General features: G+C 41.2%; 1 protein-coding gene across 2 annotated transcripts in view; it reads left to right on the top strand.

Annotated features, from left to right (window-relative positions):
* The window catches only part of ppp2r3a (protein phosphatase 2, regulatory subunit B'', alpha), a 60,448-nt gene that overhangs the window by 24,080 nt on the left and 16,823 nt on the right, over positions 1-19,545 (top strand). For both annotated transcript variants that reach the window (XM_030719018.1, XM_030719017.1), the window contains exon 2: positions 12,639-16,168. In XM_030719018.1, coding sequence (XP_030574878.1) covers positions 13,403-16,168 — 2,766 coding nt within the window. In that variant the 5' untranslated portion in view covers positions 12,639-13,402. The remainder of the gene's footprint in view (positions 1-12,638; positions 16,169-19,545) is intronic.

Consider the following 19,545-nt stretch of genomic DNA (forward strand, 5'->3'; position numbering starts at 1 on the left):
TGATGACAGGTAAAGGGTAGGAGAGGGAGAGAAAGGAAAGTGTGCAGGTGCTGGAAGGAAAAAGGGTAAGGACAAGACGGAACATTTTTATGCAGAAGTGAATGATGATTGCCTAAAGAAATATGGATTTAAATGCGTAAACATGGCCTTGTTTCTGCTTGATGCACTTGCATGCAGAAAGACTCACAAACATGCGCTCTTGAGATGAAAAGGCATTCGGAGGGGTCACACACACAAACATGACTCCAAGAATAGACTCTAAACACTAAGGGAGAAAATAACCCGGTAACAGCGGATGTGGCGTGTGTGACTGTGTGTGAGAGAGAGAGAGAGAGAGAGAGAGAGGCAGGTTTGAATGTTTTCTTTTTTTTGTGTGTGTGTTTGTGCTAAAGCGTTTATTTTTAGGGTTAACTGCTTGAGCAGTGCAGTTGCTTTGGTCCTGCTTTCATCCCCAGCTGTAATGAACCCTGTAAGCTGTTTAATATCTGTTAATTCTTCGTGTAGTGTCTTTATTGCTCCCACTACATGCACTAATTTATTTTCTCTGTCTTTTGAGGTTTTGCACAACCACTGGTTTAATAGAAGGGAGGGAGAAGAGTTGAGAGAGAGGTGAAGAGAGTCCAGTGTTATAGTCTTGCTTGTATGTTGGGTTGTAAATACTCCCCTTACAGGCTTAAAGTGACAGCGTGCCACACAGCGCTGGATCTGCGGCAAAACCCTTTTTTTTTTTTCTCTCTGTAGATGTGGAAAAACAGCTGGACATTACATCTCTGTGCAGAATTTACTATAAGTCTGAAGAAAAATCAAAAGCAGCATTTTTTTATTCAAAGAGCAGAAATCCCTAGAACTAATAGGTCAGTTTATTAATGACTCTCATGTAGTGCAGTGAGTCAGGGTCCTGGCGGCCGACATAATCTACTAAAGGGTAAATTTATATAATTCATACCAAATTTGCCGTCCAAGTATACATCATGGAAATCTTGATTATAGCTTTACTAAAGTGTTCTGAGGTGTGTTTAAAAATGAAATCTTAACCATCCTGTTCAAGTCAAAGACTCCTTTGAGCTGCCCCCTAAGTTTTCATCTTGAACTCATAATATTTAGAAGGCATCATAGCAAGTTCCCAAATTCCTTTCAGACAAATAAATTCCTGAGAAATTGCTTTAACCCTTCAATTTTCTGATTTATGCAATAAAATAATAAAAACATACTTAGCATTGTCTTATATGTTTGATACTTCATGAATTTTCCAGATTCCAGAAAATTAGATCACCGCATAGTTTATATGTAGATATTGCTGTTTGATACCTTTTCACTTACTAAATCTCAAGTAAACTTCTGTGGGTTTTTAGTGAGATTGAACAATGCCCATTCTGGATAATGAAAATGGGAGAATCTGTTCAGGACATTGTTCGAAGTCCTCCTTTCTCACACGTAGCACAATGCAGGAGAAAGCCCACACCAGATGCGATCTCACTATTGGGAATGCTATGTTTGATTTAAGTGTGGGTATTAGCTGGTTTGCGCGTGCAGGAGGCAGGACACATGATGCCCACTCGCTCGCTGGGAATTCACTGGAAAGTTTGCATGGGCACAATCGGACATTGTGCAGGCTTTTTATTCCAGAGCTGGCAACGTAAATACTGATTTCCACAAGTTCGGGGCTGCAGTGCATGTGTGAAAACGCGTTTAGTTGTAGTCAGACTTTAAATAATGGCAGCCGTCAGTTCTGGCTCAAACTGACTTGTTGAAATGTTGGTCTTGCTGAATGGTTGACGAACATGGATTGAACCACAAAGTCCTGATTTAGATGTGGGTTTGTGCGTGTGTGTGTGTGTGTGTGTGTGTGTGTGTGTGTGTGTGTATACGTGTGCTTGTGGCGAGATAAGGAGGGGTGAGTCACTGGTGGTTCGGAACACGATGACTCCTCACCGACTCGTGACGTCGGGCTATGGCGACAGGGGTTTGCGGTTAGAAACCCTAATCTGCTCCTCATATGACCCTCTGATGGACAGGCACAGCAGTCAACACACACACACACATAAGTGCACATACCTACACACATAGACAACCCTCAGACTAGTTAGTCTAGCTTTGGCTCTTCAGTCTAAACATGCACTTATATGGATTTCTGTTAAAATCTGGAGATCTCTACTCTTTCTCTCATTATAAACAAATAGTCTTGCTACACATATCTGCCCAGATGAGCACACAAATGTCTGAAAGCTATTATGTTTGGACATCCAGAAGATGTCCTTAGGGGACTGTCTGCCTGTGAAATTATGTATTGTACACCACTGATTTAATGCTTTTAAGATCCTACTTTTGCAGATTAGACTACATTTCCATGAAAGCCATTTAATATTATCAGATTTTTAAAAAGTTTTGATGTATTTTTTTTTTCAAATATAGATCTATGTCTTTAGCTCTGATTTTGCTTAAATCCTAAGAAAAACCATCCTTTTAGCCTGTTAGTGCCACATTCATAAAACAAGTAGCATATAAATATTACAGAAAAAAAGCTAATTTTGACACCTCAAAAGCTGTACAGCTTTGAAATGAATGACCTCTCTTGTCTAAGAATGTATTTAATTAAAACCTTTAATTTTGATTTCTTTCTCCAATAAATACACTCTTTTTGAAAGCCAACTGATTTCAACGAATTAGGGCATGTAACACTAAAACAATATGTTAAAGCTTTAGGTGAATATAAAGGAGAAGAAACTTAAATGGGGAAAAACAAAGTTGAGCCTCTTGCCTGTCCTGGAAGGCTGGTTTTATGTGGTTTGCCACTTTGATTTGGGCTCTCATAGCCTTTTGTTCACTTGATAATAGGAGAAAATGATTGGAAATCAAAGCTCCAGCAGGCTTTAAAATCTGCTTTTGCCTCTCCCTCACTTTCTCCTCTCTCTCATCTGACTCACACTCACTAATGTGTGTGCTTGTGTACAAACATGTCATTTCAGAGGCGGTCAAGGCGCACCTTTCAGCAACACACCTATCACTGTAACTCTAGACTTAACAGCTGGTGATGCTGACTCCATCACAATAAACTGCTTGTGTTGCAGTTTAAGCTTTGGACTCACATATGCTGGATTTGAGTGGTGTGTGTGTGTGTCTGCTGTGGCTTGTTTGGAGAGATTTGGTCATTGTGTTGCTGTTGAATGATATGTGTTAGTGTAAAAACACTCTGGTATCTGGGGAATGTCTGAGTTCAGAGATTTCTGGAAATGTATCTCTAACCAGCACTGGGGTCTGGGAATTGGCCTAAGACTGGCTCCATGTTGTCTAGTTTTGGTCAAGCTTCCTTTTTGGGCTCCAAATATGTATGGACTCGCAACACCTCTTAATGAACGGCCCTTTTGTTTATTGATATGTTTGGGGTATATAAAACCAGTTTTTGGTGCACTCTGATTTAAAAAAAAAAAAAAAAAAAAAAGCTGGAACCTGAAATAACTATTTTCCAGCCATCAATGATAGACTGTGTTGACTAATTGTGACTTCACTGATGTCTCCTTGATTAACTATGGTGCAAAGGTGTTGCTGTTGGCTGAGAATTCCTTTTGACCTTTTGAATATTTTTTCATCTTTGGTTAAGGAGATGCTTCTCCAAACTCAAAGCAATGCCACACTGACTGTCCTCTATCCACACGTTTATTATTAGACTAAATGCTGAAGAATAGAAAAAAATAAAGGATAAATCGTGCCACAGACTACATTTTCTTAAAGCAGTTCAAATGCAACTTGATACCAAAATGGATCTCTTTTTAAAACTGTTTTTTTGTGTTGAACAGTGGTTTGACCTAAAACTCATTTATTGGCAGCGTATCAATAATTAAGGACAAAAAGGCCCATGAATTCATTATCAAAGTTTCAGAGCTTTACCAAAAAAGAAAGAAAGAGGGTGATCCAGCTGTGTGTGTGTGTGTGTGCGTGTGTGTGTGTGTGTGTGTTACTGTAATAAACAAACTACTTCACTTGGATGCTTTTCCCCCACTTTACACTAACACTCCTACACAGATGGAATGAATTTAGTTAGAGAAGTCCCTTTGTTTGTAGGGAATAATCTAGGGAAAAGACAGAGTTGCATTAAAGTGTCACGTGTTATTATTAAGATTAAAATTGACAGTTTGTTTCAGGTATATTAATGCTTGATCCAAGTGATTTTTAAGCCCCGTTGCTCCAAACAAAAAACCTTTTTCATTTCACATTATTTCCTCTGGTTAGTATGTGATTGATGTGCGTGTTCAGCTGCTTGTTGGGAGTAGGTAGTGTAAGCTAGTTGCCTTTGGGTCTTGGGCTGCAGGTGGTAGCAGGAATAAACTGACAACTAGTGAAATCCAGGTCAGCTGTCTTGGCACATTACATTAGATTTATTTATGTGTCTGTTGTCTTTTTTTTGTGTGTGTGTGTATATATGTGTGTGTGTGTGTGTGTGTCTCTCTCTCTCTCTCTGTGTGTCTCTCTCTCTGTCTCTCTCTAATTTATGATTGGTGTGACTCCTCATGCATTAGCAGAATGCAGCCAAAAGCATGACATCACCACAAGTGTGTTTGTTAAATAAGTGGCTATACGAGGACTGGGTCATTACAACCTGCAGGCATACACAGGTATATTTGACTGTGTTGTTTGGTGTCTGCAGTTTTGGCGTTTTGAAGCTGATGCCAGCTTTCATCATCATCTACAGTGTTGAATATTTACAGCTTGTTTTTTCTGCCTTCTGCAGTGGAACAGTAGGATGTGAGGATGTGTGTATGTGTGTGTGTTTGTTAGAGCGAGATCAAGACTGTGCCTTATCCTTATAAGGTCAAGCTCTTTTAACCAGGAAACATGTAAGGATAAGAGAAGATGTGAGTCACCATTTTCCTTCATCTGTTCAGAAGCACAAAAACATCCTCTTCTTTGCCCTCAACACCTTCCCTAAGGAGCTATATATATAGTGTGTGTGTGTGTGTGTGTGTGTGTGTGTGTGTGTGTGTGTGTGCCCACATGTCCTGGGGTCCTAGTCATTTCTGTTTTGCTCCTAATGAGGTGCCAAACTATTCACATAGGCCCCTTTCATGAGAGATGTGAAGTGCTGGGGCAACAGCCGGTGCAGCACTGGAGGTGTAGAACTGTAGCAGAGTGCTTGTGGCATTTCACTCTGTAAAGACAGAAGGAGCTTTGCAGTAGTTTTGGACATGATTTAGTATTTATCTGCTTAATTGTACATGGTGAATTGTTCAGGAAAAATGTTACGTTTCAGATAATTTATTATGGAATAAATAATACAATAACTAATGTGTTAAGCAAAATCAGACATCAATCAATCAATCAATTTATTTGTATAGCACATTAAAACAACAGCCGTTGACCAAAGTGCTTCACAGGGCATAAAAACAAATAAAACAACAAATAAAATATTATAAAAACAAAAGAACATAAAGCAAAAATAAAAACACAATAAAACCCATAAAGAATGCAATAAACAATGAAGGACTGTAATAGTAGTGCCAATAATAATGCCAAGAAGGTCTATCTACCAGTCTGAAATGCACAAGCAAATAAGTTTTAAGAAGTTTTTTAAAAGTAGAAGGGGAATGAACTTCTCTTATGTGGAGAGGGAGGTCATTCCAGAGTTTAGGCGCCACCACGGCAAAGGCTCTATCCCCTCTACTCTTCAAATTAGCTTTGTATCTGGTCAATAGCTTTTGATTGGAGGACCTCAGTTCTCTTATCGGGATGTAGGGCCTCAACAATTCAGTTAAATAAACAGGTGCTAATCCGTTTAGACTCTTAAAAACCAGAAATAGTATTTTAAACTGGATTCGAAAAGAAATAGGAAGCCAATGTAGAGAGGCTAAAATGGGCGAAATGTGATCACGCCGTTTGGTACCTGTCAACAGCCGTGCTGCTGCATTTTGAACCAGTTGTAGGCGATTGGAAAGACGCTGTTCACATCCCACATAAAGCAAGTTGCAATAGTCCAAACGACTGGTGATGAAAGCATGAATTGCTCTCTCCAGGTCCGGTGGTGGGAAATATTCCTTTATTTTACTCAAAAGTCTTAGATGGAAGAAACATGTCTTGACTACCGAGCTGATCTGTTTATCAAATTTCAGAGCAGTATCAAAAATGACGCCAAGGTTTCTAGAAGATGGGTGTACAAAGGAGGATAAGAGGCCTAAGGCACTGTCATAACCATCCAATATGTGAGGGTGCCCAAATAGGAGAATCTCTGTTTTAGTTTTGTTTAATTTAAGAAAGTTAGACTGCAGCCATAAATGAACATCCCTTAAACAATCCACTAAGGTATTCAAAGATGAATGATTGTTAGGTTGAAGGGGGAGATAAATCTGTAAATCATCCGCAAAGCAATGAAAAGAAATGTTGTTTTTCAATAATAGAACCTAGAGGGAGCATATATAAGGAAAAAAGAATAGGGCCTAGTAAAGAGCCCTGGGGAACACCATGTTTAAATGGAGATACAGCAGATGAATACTGGCCTGACTGAACAGAGAAACTCCTGTTAGATAAATAGGATTGAAACCATTTCAGGGCAGTTCCTCTAATGCCCATACAAGATTCTAGGCGTGAGATCTTCAATGATCTGGCCAAAATCTAGTCTTTGTTGGACTCAGATAATCAGCAAAAATTCAGCAGAGAAAACTAGTCCATCCCCACATGGTCATTACATCTTAATCTGTACCAACTATGCAAACATGTTTCACACAAGAAGGAGGTTGGGATAAGGGAAAGATTTGCCACTTTCTATACTAGCATGGTATTATTCAAGCCTATGACTCAGCTGGTTGTCAAACAGCTAATGAATGAGTTGCTAATATGCGTAGTTTCAGCCTCATGCCAGAACTTAAAGCTATGCTCTAATAATGGATGTCTATGGGATGAAGACTGACCATCCATCCATCCTCTTAACTTCTTATCTCATTCAGGATGCTTCGTGGCAGCTGGAGCCTGGAGGCGGGGTACACCTTGGACTGTCGCTGATGTTTTTAACTGACATGTCGTCTAGAGCAAAAATAATGATGGTAAACATCAGTTGCACCAAAAGTTAGACAGATAATAAATACTCTAGCCGGGATGTGGTGCTACTTTTTTTTTTTTTTCCAAAACACTATTAGTGAAATCTTGAAATTACTTTTGTTTGTTTAGCCACTTAACACTGATTGACAAATTAGTTTTGTGTCTCCACATAACAGACTACTTGGCAAAGAACCAATTTTAGATCATATCTTTAGGCAATTTGTTCCTAGCACCCTGTCACAAAAACAAACTTAACTTATGAAAAATGCCAAAGATAACACATACTTGCAAGCATAAAACAGTATTTTTGCTCCAACAGTGTGGTTCCTAAAGCGCTTTTGGCCAGAAACTTGGCATTTCTCAGCATGCTGTGCAGTGTGTCCTTGAAAGAAAAAAAAAAAAACCAGTTGCTCCTATTTCCCATTTTCCTATCAAATATAAAGAACACGGGGATGGCACAAGAGTTTTGCATAGTACTGTACTCTCATAGAACCATCCACCTATTTGCACAGAGTGTTACCTTTTAGACAGAAAATGCTCCTTGTCTCTACCAACAGACACTACCCGTGGCTGAAAGCTTTTTTTCCCATTAATTTGGTCCACAAAGTTGGACAAAGTAATAGAAAACAAAATAATCAACTTTTGTCATGTTATTAAGACGAACGGTACCATGTATCTATAAACAGGATCTTCTTGCATGTAGCTTACTTCTTTTCAGCCCTGCTGCTGTTTTGACCTATAAAGACCAGTGCTATTATTCTGGAACATGCTGTATCAAGCCTGCAGATGCAGTTTCATATTGACAAGTGTGTGTGTGTGTGTGTGTGTGTGTGTGTTTGCATGTCTAGGGTGCAGTGATTTGTGCTGTAAGCCTGGGTCTCATCCAGACAATAATTTTGGCAGACATAACAAGAGAATCCCCAAGTCTCTGCCAGATACACACCCATACCACTTCACTCCTTCAGATTTGTTATATACAGTGTTGAAAATGAACACATGCTCTTTACATGGTTGCCTTTCCATTTTTGCCTTTAAGAGCCTTAACTATGTTGTGGCAAGTGTGGGAGTGTAAGACAATTTAACAAACTTCCTACATAAAGTTTTATTTAAAAAAGCACTTGTCTTCCCTTATTTGGAGTTATTTCTTATACATAAATGTATGAAAACAATATATTTTATTTACTGCTTGTACAATTTAAACAAGTAGATACATTATTTCTACCTTTACCATCCCTTAATCATTTAGCATCTCAGATATCTTCTCTAAAATCTTCCCCTGTGTTTTGGCTTGTTTACAGACATCTGGTTTACATAGTATCTCATTTTTTTGTAGCAATGAACTGGAATTTTTTTTCTTTGTACTCTAGACTGTCAAAACACCAGCTTTTCTCAAGGAAAAAAAAAAAAAAAAGATTGTCTTGTGCTTCTGGCACAATCAACAAAAATCTCCTGCTGTGTTTTCTATATATATCACATTTTAAATTTGCAGTATACGTTATTTTTGCTCTTAGGAGAAAGATGAGAAGTGGGAAGGCTTGTTTCAAGGATTTCATCTTATGAGTATGTGCTGTAGCTTGTCTCTTTAGTCACCAAGACTTTAATGTTTTATTTCAGGTTTAAATAATAAGCGATTGATATATTTTCTAATTCTACAATGAGACAGTTGTTTCTTCTTTTACTCTCCCTTCACGCTCTGTCCCATTCTTTGCAGCTGACACAGAAAGTGACAACTGAAAATGTAGCCAAGGCTTGATATGGGTAGAGCAGTCTGCCAGAGTATCTCTTTGTCTTCGCCTTTGTCTTTCTGCCAGAAAATGACAGTTAAACAGCTGACTGATGCAGAGCTGATGAACAAATGTGGATACAGAATAAGTATGACTCTCTTTTCAAAGTGTGTGACTGTGTAATTTGTGTGTGTGTGTGTGTGTGTGTGTGTGTGTGTGTGTGTGCGCATTCAAAGAGTTAGAGTAAATAATTCATGTGAGGATTAAAGAGAGAGGCAAAGAAGTGGGTCAGAACTGCAGTTAGTTCACTGGACATTTGCAAAGATCAAAGAGTGACTGAAAGAGATGGAGACAGAAAATATAAAACGGAGGAAAAAAATAGTTTAAAACTGACACTTTAAAGAATTAATCGCATGTATTTATGCATTTGCTAGTCTTTGGATCTTTGTGTATCTGTGTATCTCATGGGAAAGTTACATTTTAAAAAGCCCAGTAGCTCCTCTCATATAGTGATTGTTGTACGTCATAGGGCAGAAGTCAATAACCACACTAATCTGTCTCTCTCTGTTTTGTTTAGTATGAGTATGGCATAGCAGAGGTCTGTTCTCTCTGTGTGATCTCAATAACAGTGAAATTGTGCCTCAGGGTGTGTGTGTGTGTGTGTGTGTGTGGGGGGGGGGGGGGGGGGTTCATATATAGAGAGAGTAAGGATATATCTTTTCTAGCTCTGGAGGAATGTTCTTATCCCACTCCCCCAGGAGGCCCCTTGGGCCTTTTGCTCTTCGCCCACTAACACACACATAGACATGGACAGAAAACAGTGGTACAGCACAAGAGCACTGCTTTCTGGTCATGTTTGCTGACAAACACACATGCAAAGACATGTTTTTTGGGATTGGAGAGTGTGACAGACGTGACCTCTGCTGATTTAATGCTTCCTGGTGAAGGTCAAGTTGGGGGAAAAACATAGGTGGAAGAAGAAGATGGGAGGGATTGAAAGTGTGTCAAAGGACATCAGAGAGGATGGGAGAGAGAAAAGTGGAAAAAGACAACAGGTTGTTACAAACACAAGGACCCCAGCTCACTAGTTTGTACTTGCTCTCCTTTTAAATGCATATGCCCAGATAAACAGAATGCTAAAACCTCAGAAAATAAAATCGATATGGAAGTAATGGATAAAGACCATTATTAAGAATAAGCTAGAAGATTGTTCTTACTCTGTACTGTAAAATTAATCCGGACCAAAAAAAATCCCATTATTTATAGTTTTGACATGAAAAATAAAGCACGTACCTGCATTTGGACTGGGCAGGTTTATATTTTGTAATTATGTTTTCTCCTCAAAATGTTCAAGACACTAAAAATAAACCCATATGCTTCCCGCACAGATTTCGACTGAGCTTTGCCCTCTTGATGTTGAGCTGAAACCTAGTAGTGTACCTCTGTGCATTCCCTGCTAACTCACTTATAAAATATATGCAGGAGAAAAAAATATTTAGCTAGCACTAAATCAGAAGAGGCCTTGAAAAGCCCAACACAGATTGTGTGTGTGCGCAAATCCTCTTTTTCTGCAATATGTGTCAAGCATGTGAGGACACTTGTGTGTGGGTGTAGTCACATGCATGTATGTGTGTGTGTGGGGGTTGGTCAGTGTTATAAACACCAGTGGAGTTTGTTTACATGCTCAGTATCAGTTTGGGAAGCTGTCATTTACCAAGATATACACACAGATATTTAACACAGTGTGCACAGTAAGGAGTGTGAGTAGGCCTCTGTGTGTGTGTGTGTGTGTGTGTGTGTGTGTGTGTGTGTGTGTGTGTGTGTGTGTGTGTGTGTGTGTGTGTGTGTGTGTGTGTGTGTGCGATTGGCATCCTGTAATCGTGTTTTTCTAACTGACTGTCCACATTTCAAGTGCAGCTTGCCAGGAAGTGTAACTTCCTGCCCAAGAGACTGATTCAGCAGCATCCAGCTGTTGCATGTGTTTGGTTGGAAACACAGGAGAGAGAAAGCAAGATAGAGAGGTGGGGGTGGAGGGGGACCGCCTGTTTTTTCTGTACAGTCTCTTAATTGTTGTTTACCCAGGTGCCAAAAACCCCCCATCTCCACCTTGCCAGTCACTCTCCCCTACACAGAAGCCCACCTCCCCCTCTTCCAGTTGTTTTTTTCCCACACTTTTAAGTAGGAAACTCCATCTCCTTAAGAACCCACCGAAAATCACGTGTCTGCACACTCAGTCCAAGTTATTCTAACCTTTCCATACTTTTCCCCTTCCTGTGGTCATTCTGAAAATTTTGAATCCCACAAGTGTGCAGTCTAGAATTTATAAACTTGTGTTTCTCTGTTTGAGTTTTGACATGGTTTTCATGAACACTATGAATGCTTACAAAAAGGGGGGGAAAAAATCCTAACTTTCAAAGGACTATATTTGAGTTCTTCAGTTTTTACATTTCTGTTTTTTAGATTTGCACAGCGAATATGTCGTTCTTTTGATTCAGATACAGTAATTGTGCAGTCTGTTTTTATTGCATGGATTAGGTTTGAGGTTAGGCTGCGTATGTGTGGTTGTGGTTGTAGTTGCACTGTCCTGCCGTATGTATGTATGTATGTATGTATGTATGTATATACCATACAGTATGTATGGGTACATATGTGTAGGAAGCCACACCTCTAAGCAATGATTTTTCTTCTTGCATGGGAAAGAAAATGGGGAAACAGAAATCTGTGCATTAAAGACAGAAAGTAAGACATAAAGACATCTAAAATTAGAGAGACATGGTAGAGATGCAGTCAGAGACAAATGTAGAAGAGTGACAGGTTGGGTCCTCACATGCTGAAATTTTTTCCAGTCTTGTATGTAGTATTTAAATAATTTTACCAATCAGCCTTTTTTGCCATCTTATTGCACAGTGTGTTTGCTTTCTGAGATTGGTATTTATTGCTTGACTCCTTTTATTGTACAGATCAATGTCTCCCGCAGCCTTCAGCAGTTTTGGATTGCAGAGACAAACTGTATTTACTGAGAGTGATTTTCAGAAGTGTTCCTGAGCCCATGCAGTGATTTCCACTGAAGAATACTGACTGTTTTTAATGTATTGCTACCTGAGGGCCACAAAATCTATACAAGTTTGGTTTTGGTTTCTCCAGATCTTTTAATTGTATCATAGATCATAATATCCTTAAATTAAACTTATTCTTACAGTTTTGATGTATAACTAAATGACTCACAAATCATTCTGTTTGATTTACTTTTTACACAAATTTTTTTTGGAAATTCAGTTGTACATCTTACTTCCTTGACAAACACAACATTTAATCAGTTTAATGCTCAGGAACAGAGAAAAACAGCAGTGGAAACATGAAAGGACCAGGTGTGTGTGTGTGTGTGTGTGTGTGTTCCCAACAACACCTGCTTCTCTTTTAACTGAGTTGTGACTTCTCAGCAGGGTCACAGTAAACTCTTTGTTGAGCTGCTCTGATGAAACAGGGAGTCACGGCTGTCTGTCTAACACTTGTATCCTGTTCTCCTCTACTGTTAAGTTGGATGTGTCTGTGTATGATGTGTTGGTATATTTGTGGTTATGTTGCAGAAAGGTGCCTCAGTTTAACGTCTTGTTGATCTAGCCAATTCACAACGCGAATTCACAACATATATTATTTTTTTTATATTTTAAGGTAAAGAATGCAGCTGATACTAACTGGAGATTGTAGTTTCTTGCACATGTAAAGCACCTAATGTATGCATGCATATACTCGAAACACTCAAATATACAATTGTCCACTTCTTGATTATACTCCTAATGATATACTTTTTCTTTTGTTTTCCCTTTTCCCCTTTCTCACCCTGTCTCCTTTCTTCTCCCTCCTTCCCCTTTTCTCTTTACTTACTCACAGGTGGTGTCCTTCTATCAGAAACACACACTCCTCCTAACATATTCCTGACAGCACAAGACGGAAGGGTTAAGAGAGTACGGGAAAGCAAGAGCTGCAGACACACACTCAAAGAGAAAAAGGCCACTGGCCATCTGTGGTCAGTCCCCTGCTATTTTGCAGCTGTGTTGGAGTCAGCGAATGGTCCTCAGCTTTGACAGGAAGAAGAGGTTCTTCTCCAACGTTGCCCGGGGGATGAGCCCAGGCTAGGGCAATGCTAAAGCCTTGCTGGCCTTGGATTAGGCCCCTTGGGCTATTTTGTGTAGGGATGGGTGATACCCCAGTTGGATCTTCTGCTGTCACTATACTCCACAACTATCATTAGTGGCTAATGAGCTGCTGCTAGAGAGGAAACAGAGAAGGTGCCTGTGGAGAGAGGTGAAACCTTACAGCTGTTATTAAGAGGCCCAGAGAGAATTCTTTGCCTCTGCAAGGCAATTAAACCATTTAAAGCTTTGACTAGCATGACTTTGTATTTCATTATTGTAGGTATTTTTTATATGTTTTGATAGCCTTTAATAAAAATGTCTCCTTGTAGTTGAAAGACTTTTTTTTTTTTTTTTTTTTCCATGAAGATGATTCAGTGTTTGGACTTAAATTGTTTTTCTCATGCAACTGAAGCAGTTTCAAAAAGATATTTTTATTCAGAAGGATTTTTATTATGTTGTTTTTGTTTTACGCTTCCTTATAATTTTGACCTTCCTATGCCCTGAAGAACATTGGTCACCATGGCAGCAGCCTATCGTGTTGTTGTGAGTAGCGTAAGCTGCTACAACAGTGTGGTAGTGGACCGACGCACTCACTCCCATGCGGTACACTACTGCTCAGGGCCATGTGGAGCACTGTCCCAGGGCCTAGACTGCACTGTTGCACACCGTGGCACCTGTTCTGAGCTGCTTGTTGCTCCTGACCCTCCATACAATGACCTTAACAGCTCACCCATACACTCCCGCAACATTATCACTCAGCAACTTCCTAACCATGCTAAAGTTTGTCTTACTATGGATACCACTCATAATGGTAGTCTAGAGAGAGCAGGTAGCAGTGGCAATTTATCTTTAGGAGAGGAGAGCCCCACATGGCGTGGTAAAAAGACCCCCAGTGGTGGAGGATTGGCTGGGAGTATGAGCTCCTCTGGCAGTTTGAAGGACATTACTGAAGAAGCCATCAACCTGGCCAGTGGTAAGCTCAAGGAGTTTTCATTTGACAAGCTCCGCCTCTCATCCTCCAGCCACATCACCTTCCGGAAAGGCCGCAAGGTCCGTCCTGATTCTTTTAGCCGTCGCTCCACTGACCTGGAGATTATTTATGGCCACTTCAGCTCCAACCTTACTACAAATGCAGCTACTAATGGTATGACAAATGGCACAGGTTCTTCTAATGATGAGAATCTGCCACCATTTGTGCAAGGGAAAGGAACAGTGCTAGAGGAAACAAAGCTAAAGGCCAGCACAGGCAACGTGTCATCAATCACCAAAGTTGGTGGTGGCTCAACAAGCAGCCTCACAAGTATTGGGTCATTAGACCAAAGTCTGAACACAGTGGCCTCCCTGTACCGCAACACCCTAGGAGAAGAGAACTTAATTGCCCGTCTGCTGGAGAAGACTCGAGCAGAAGCAGCTACTGGGGGAGCAGGTGGGGAGGACATACGTGCTTGCCTTGATATTCTGCTTAAATGTTCTGAAGACCTTAAGAAATGCACCGACATAATCAAACAGTGCATCAAACGCAAAGCTGGTGGAGGGCCAGAGGATGGGGGAGCAAGTCCTGACAGTGTATATCGGGCTGTGATGACCCGTCTCAGTTCTTATCTAAAAAGACTGCCTCTGGAGCTGGAAGGGATCGGAGATTTGGGAGGCAGTGGACAGGGTGCACCTGGAAGCGGGCACAGTGATTTGGCTGAGCTGGTTAATACTCTTCACTCCATCCAGCAGGGACCTTACTCTCCGATATTTGGCAATGAACAGCCTCCCCGCTATGAAGATGTGGTGCACTCTCCTCCAATCCCAAAGACTGTTTCACATTCTGTTTCTACTCCGTCCTCTATCTCATCTAATTCTTTATCTCTGAAATCAGATTCCATCCATACCAAACCAGTAAATAGCTCACCCCAGCTTAGAGCTACTGCACTTACTAATGGAGTACAACATCCACATAGTTCTTCTTTCACACAACACACTCTCTCTACCCCAACCATCATATCCTCTTCGTCCAGCTCCTCTCCAACACACTCCCCCTCCCCTCTTCGTACCTCTCCAACTCCACCATATACACACACTCCCCCAGCATCTCCTATGGAGGCTCTTTACATTGAGGAAGAGGAAGCAGATATGGGAAAGACACCAGAACAAATCTCACAGCAGACACACACTCCATCTAGAGGGATGAACACTAGCCAGTGCAAAAGTGGGACTATGTTGGGACAACACATACACCTGTCCCAAACACACATGCTCTATAACTCTTCAAATAATTTGCCAGTCAGCTCTGGCTATGGCCCAAGTTGGCCTTCCTCTGCCTCACTAACAGTCTCTGCACCCAAAGCTGCTACACACAGGAATGATGACATTGATAAGTTGCTGATGGACTTGGAGAATCTCTCTCAGAGTATGAGTCATCCCAGAAAGACAGAGCCTCCGCTTCCAGCCAAGACCAGGAAGAGAGATGGGGGCCAAGGGATCACCTCCAGTGAGTCCTTCACTCAACCCAAAATGGCTCAGTTCCAAGTCCCAAAGCCAAACAGCCACTTAACCATGAACGGTATTAGCTCCAGAACTCCCCAGTCTCTCACTCCTCCTAAGGAAGAGAGGAGTGAAGCTGTGGCGGGAGAGGAGGAAGATGGGGCGTTGTTGCTGAGAATCCTTGAGAGCATTGAGAGTTTTGCCCAAGAACTGGTGGATTCTGGGGCAGGTAGCACAGGGAGTGCTGAGAGGAACAGTGGAAAGGAGCGGGAGGTGATGAGGCTCCTGCAGGATACACTGGCCACAGCTGGCAGGGCTGATACACCTCTGGAGAGCACAAACCCACCAGCTGCTCCCACTACTTCAACAGTGCACCCAGATGCAGTCCCAGATACACTGACAAAACACACCTTGACAAATACACCTGAAGTTTCACCTGCACCGACAACTGCAATATCTGAAGCTGAAAGTAGTGCTTCAACTGAACAAGCACCTAAATCTACACCTGAAAGTGCTTCCCAACTTTTGCCTACACTTACACCTGACCTTACAATCGAGGCTATGGATAAAATTACAGAAGCATCTACAGATGAGGATGACTCAAAATCCGTCCCTGCCCCGACATCATCTGCACCTGCAAGCTTGCATTCCTCTCCACATTCAGATGAAACCATACCTGTGGTCACACCTGAAGCTCCAGCTCCTGTTGCCATACCAACAACAGCAAGTGCTACCATTGCTGTTGATGAACCTGCAGCTTTGAGAGATGCTGGCTCAACCCTTCTCATCCAGCAGACTCCAGAGATTATTAGAGTAAGTAGTCCACACTCACAAATTCAAAATGTAATTAACAATCAAAGACGAGCATATTGCAGAACATGGCAGTTTATTGGGGCTGTGCAATTTTCATTACATTTCAAACTGCTGTTAGAAAATAAAGAAGTAGGTGTTTCAATTACTTGGGTAATATAAAATCCTTACTCCAACAAGGACTCTGCCATTGCAGCTAGCATACAAAGCCACTGCAAATCAGTGTCCCACTGAGGAGGAGCTTATGATTTTGGAAGGATATCTACATGCAGTTCAGTTTTGGGTTACTTTATGTTCACTGACTTATACATAAAGGAAATTCATCTGTTTCTGATGCATTTAGATGCAGTCTGATAGTGCCCAACTAAGTGGTAGACATACAGGGACCAGAGAGGCTGATTAGCATTGGACTGAAAATAGACAGAGGACTGTATTTCTGTGGCCCAACAGGACTGATGCTGCTTAATTGATAGTATTATTTGGCTATAATAATCATGCCAATACAGTTTCTTTATCTTGACTTAAATAAAAAGGTTGAGGCTCTGAATCATGGAACAGAATGGCTCATTGTTAGGAGTGGCTCTTTGTTGACTTTTCCTGGGTTTGAACTTGTTTTTTGTTCTGTAACTGTGTGTGTGTGTGTGGGGGGGCTTTGCTTTCCTCACTGGGGAATATTTAGAGGTAAATTATAGTTGTGCTACAGAGAAAGAGAGAAGGGAACTGGTGCTTGTTGTTTTGTTTTTTTTCGTGTGTGTCTGTGTGTGCATAAGGCATTAAGCTGGAGAGAATGATCTTAGAAAGGGGGTGTTACCTCAGCCGGTCCCTAATGTGGGTGTTCAGCTGCACATTGTGGATTTAGGTAATTATGCATGCCAGACAAACACACATTATCACCAACACAGAGAAATCAAATCAGTTATTGTTGCCACTTTTTTCTCTCTCTATTTGACATTTTTCTTTTACTGAATTATTTTTCTGCTCTTACTCCATCACCACACTTTCGCTGCTGTTTGTGTGTGTTTATTTACTGAGCTGTGTAACCTTATGCCCTGCTGATATGTAGGGCACCTATTTATGAGGTTACCATGGTAGCTGCCACAGTCAGAACGGAACAGCCAGCACCCGAACACATCATTACACAATCTTATTCCTCCTCCATCTTCTGTCTGTCCATCCCTCTTTCCTGTTTCCTTTACTGTTTTTTTTCCCTGCATATCTGCCCCCACATATCTTATAATTCTTTATTTTTTATAACTCTTCTCTTTACTCTTTTCATTTTTTCCGACTAATAGGCGCACTTTTGTTTTTCTTCTTAGTGTCCTTCTCTCACCTGTGGTCAAGGATTATGTCCATGCTGACCACTTCTTGTCTTCTCGCCCTGCGATTGGCTGTTATTTTATTTTGGGAGAGGTGAATAACTGTTGTTGCTGCATGGAGGGCAGATAAACCCAATGAGAGGTGCTCATTGGAGCACTGCAGAAAGGGGGAGGGAGGGTGGAGTTGTTGGCACACCAAGTGTTAATGGTATCATTACCCTACAACCCCCTCCACCCCTGGCACAGCTAGGTGTGAGGGAGACCTAAATCTGTCCACCCCTCTGTACTATGGCATCCCGCTAACAGACTCACTGTCGCCACAGTGTAAATGGACCGGCGCGTGTGTGTGTGTGTGTGTGTGTGCGTGCGCATGTGTGTGCATACATGCACGCACGCACGCACACACACACACACACACACACACAAAAGTGGTTATGTGTGTATGTGGGCATGTGTTATGTGCATCTAGGCTTTCTTACATGTCCAGGTGTTCATGTATGTCTACATTTAAATGTGTTCCTGCATGCATGGATACATAAAGATGAATTTGTATGAGCCAATGTGATGAGTGTGTGTGTGTGTGTGTGTGTGTGTGTGTGTGTGTGTGTGTGTGTGTGTGTGCGCCTGTGTCTGTCTGCCTGTCTATCTGCTGGCCCATGGGTAAGATGACCCAGTGCTACTGTGGGTCACAGCTGAGTTTGGGAATAGCTCTTCGACACCCAATACCAATTCTGGCACTCTGGGAATTATGTTAATATTCCTCAGCGCCAACCCCACCCCACGATGCATTAAACTGCCAATCAAACTGTAAACAAGACAAGCCCCCTCATGCACAAGTGAGAAAATGCCCTTTCACACTCTGCATTGAACATTTGTAGCTTTGTTTCCCTTGGCGCTGCCATAGCTTCAGTGGGAAGTTCTGCTAAGCCCCCGTGGTGACGCTGGCCCCAAGCAGTAGCATCCTCATCTCTGCTTTACACGTGTTTATTGTTGATTCTGCTGCTGACAGACTAATACAGGGCTTTCTGCACCTGTCAGAAGACGCCCATTAATCTCCATCATGACAGGAAAACTGGCATGATATAAATCCGAGGCAAGGCCTCAACAGTCAGGTCAACAATCAGTCGGGAGATGTGTTGTTGAGTCGATTAAATTTATGGACAATTGCCTTCCACTGGAATTTCTTTCTATTCCCCTCTCTCTGTTTTTAGGTAATATAATAAAGCTACTTTCAGCTGCTCGCTCGTTCACAAGGGGTTGCCACAGAGGGTAGCTCTGCATGTTTGATTTGGCAGATTTTTACACTACAGGCCCCTCTTGACACAACCCCCAAGAGATTTGTGTCTCCTCCCAGACTTGAACAAAGGATCTTTTGCTTGTTAGGCAAATGGGTAAACCACTACAGTAAGGAGCCACTTTTAAGGTAGCATAGTATATATACATTAAATAACAACCTTTTTCAAATATGAGCCTGATCAAAACTCGCAACCTCACAGAACTTGTGTGTGAGATATAGCAGTCAACTCACTATCTAAGCCTGTCTAGTTTGATAATTTGAACTCCAAAAGGAGTTGGGATGTTGTGTAAAACAGAATGCAATAGTTTTCAAATCTCATAAACACATTTTTTTTACACAATAGAGCACAATAGAAACATATCAAATGTTTAAACTGAATATGTACCATTTTAAGAAAAAAATTAAGATAATTTGAATTTGATGGCAGCAACATGTCTCCAAAAAAGTTGGGACAGGGCCACGTTTACCACAGTGTAGCACCCCCTATGCTAGGCCTTCCCTGAAAAAGATGTCATCTGGATGGGCACATATGTTGCTCTAAAACTGTATATACCTTTCAGCATTGGCATGCTACCAATTCCACAGGCACTGCATGATGCAGACTTTTGAATTGAGCGCTGACAACAAGCTGGATGGTGCCTCTTCTCTTTAGTATAGAAGATGCTATGTCCATGTTTTCCAAAAAGAATATCGAATTTCGATTCATCAGACCATGGAACAGTTTTTAAACTTTTCCTCAGTTCATTTTAAATGAGCTTTGGCCCAGA

This window comes from Archocentrus centrarchus, chromosome 22 (assembly GCF_007364275.1).
Source record: "Archocentrus centrarchus isolate MPI-CPG fArcCen1 chromosome 22, fArcCen1, whole genome shotgun sequence".
Classification (NCBI taxonomy): domain Eukaryota; kingdom Metazoa; phylum Chordata; class Actinopteri; order Cichliformes; family Cichlidae; genus Archocentrus; species Archocentrus centrarchus.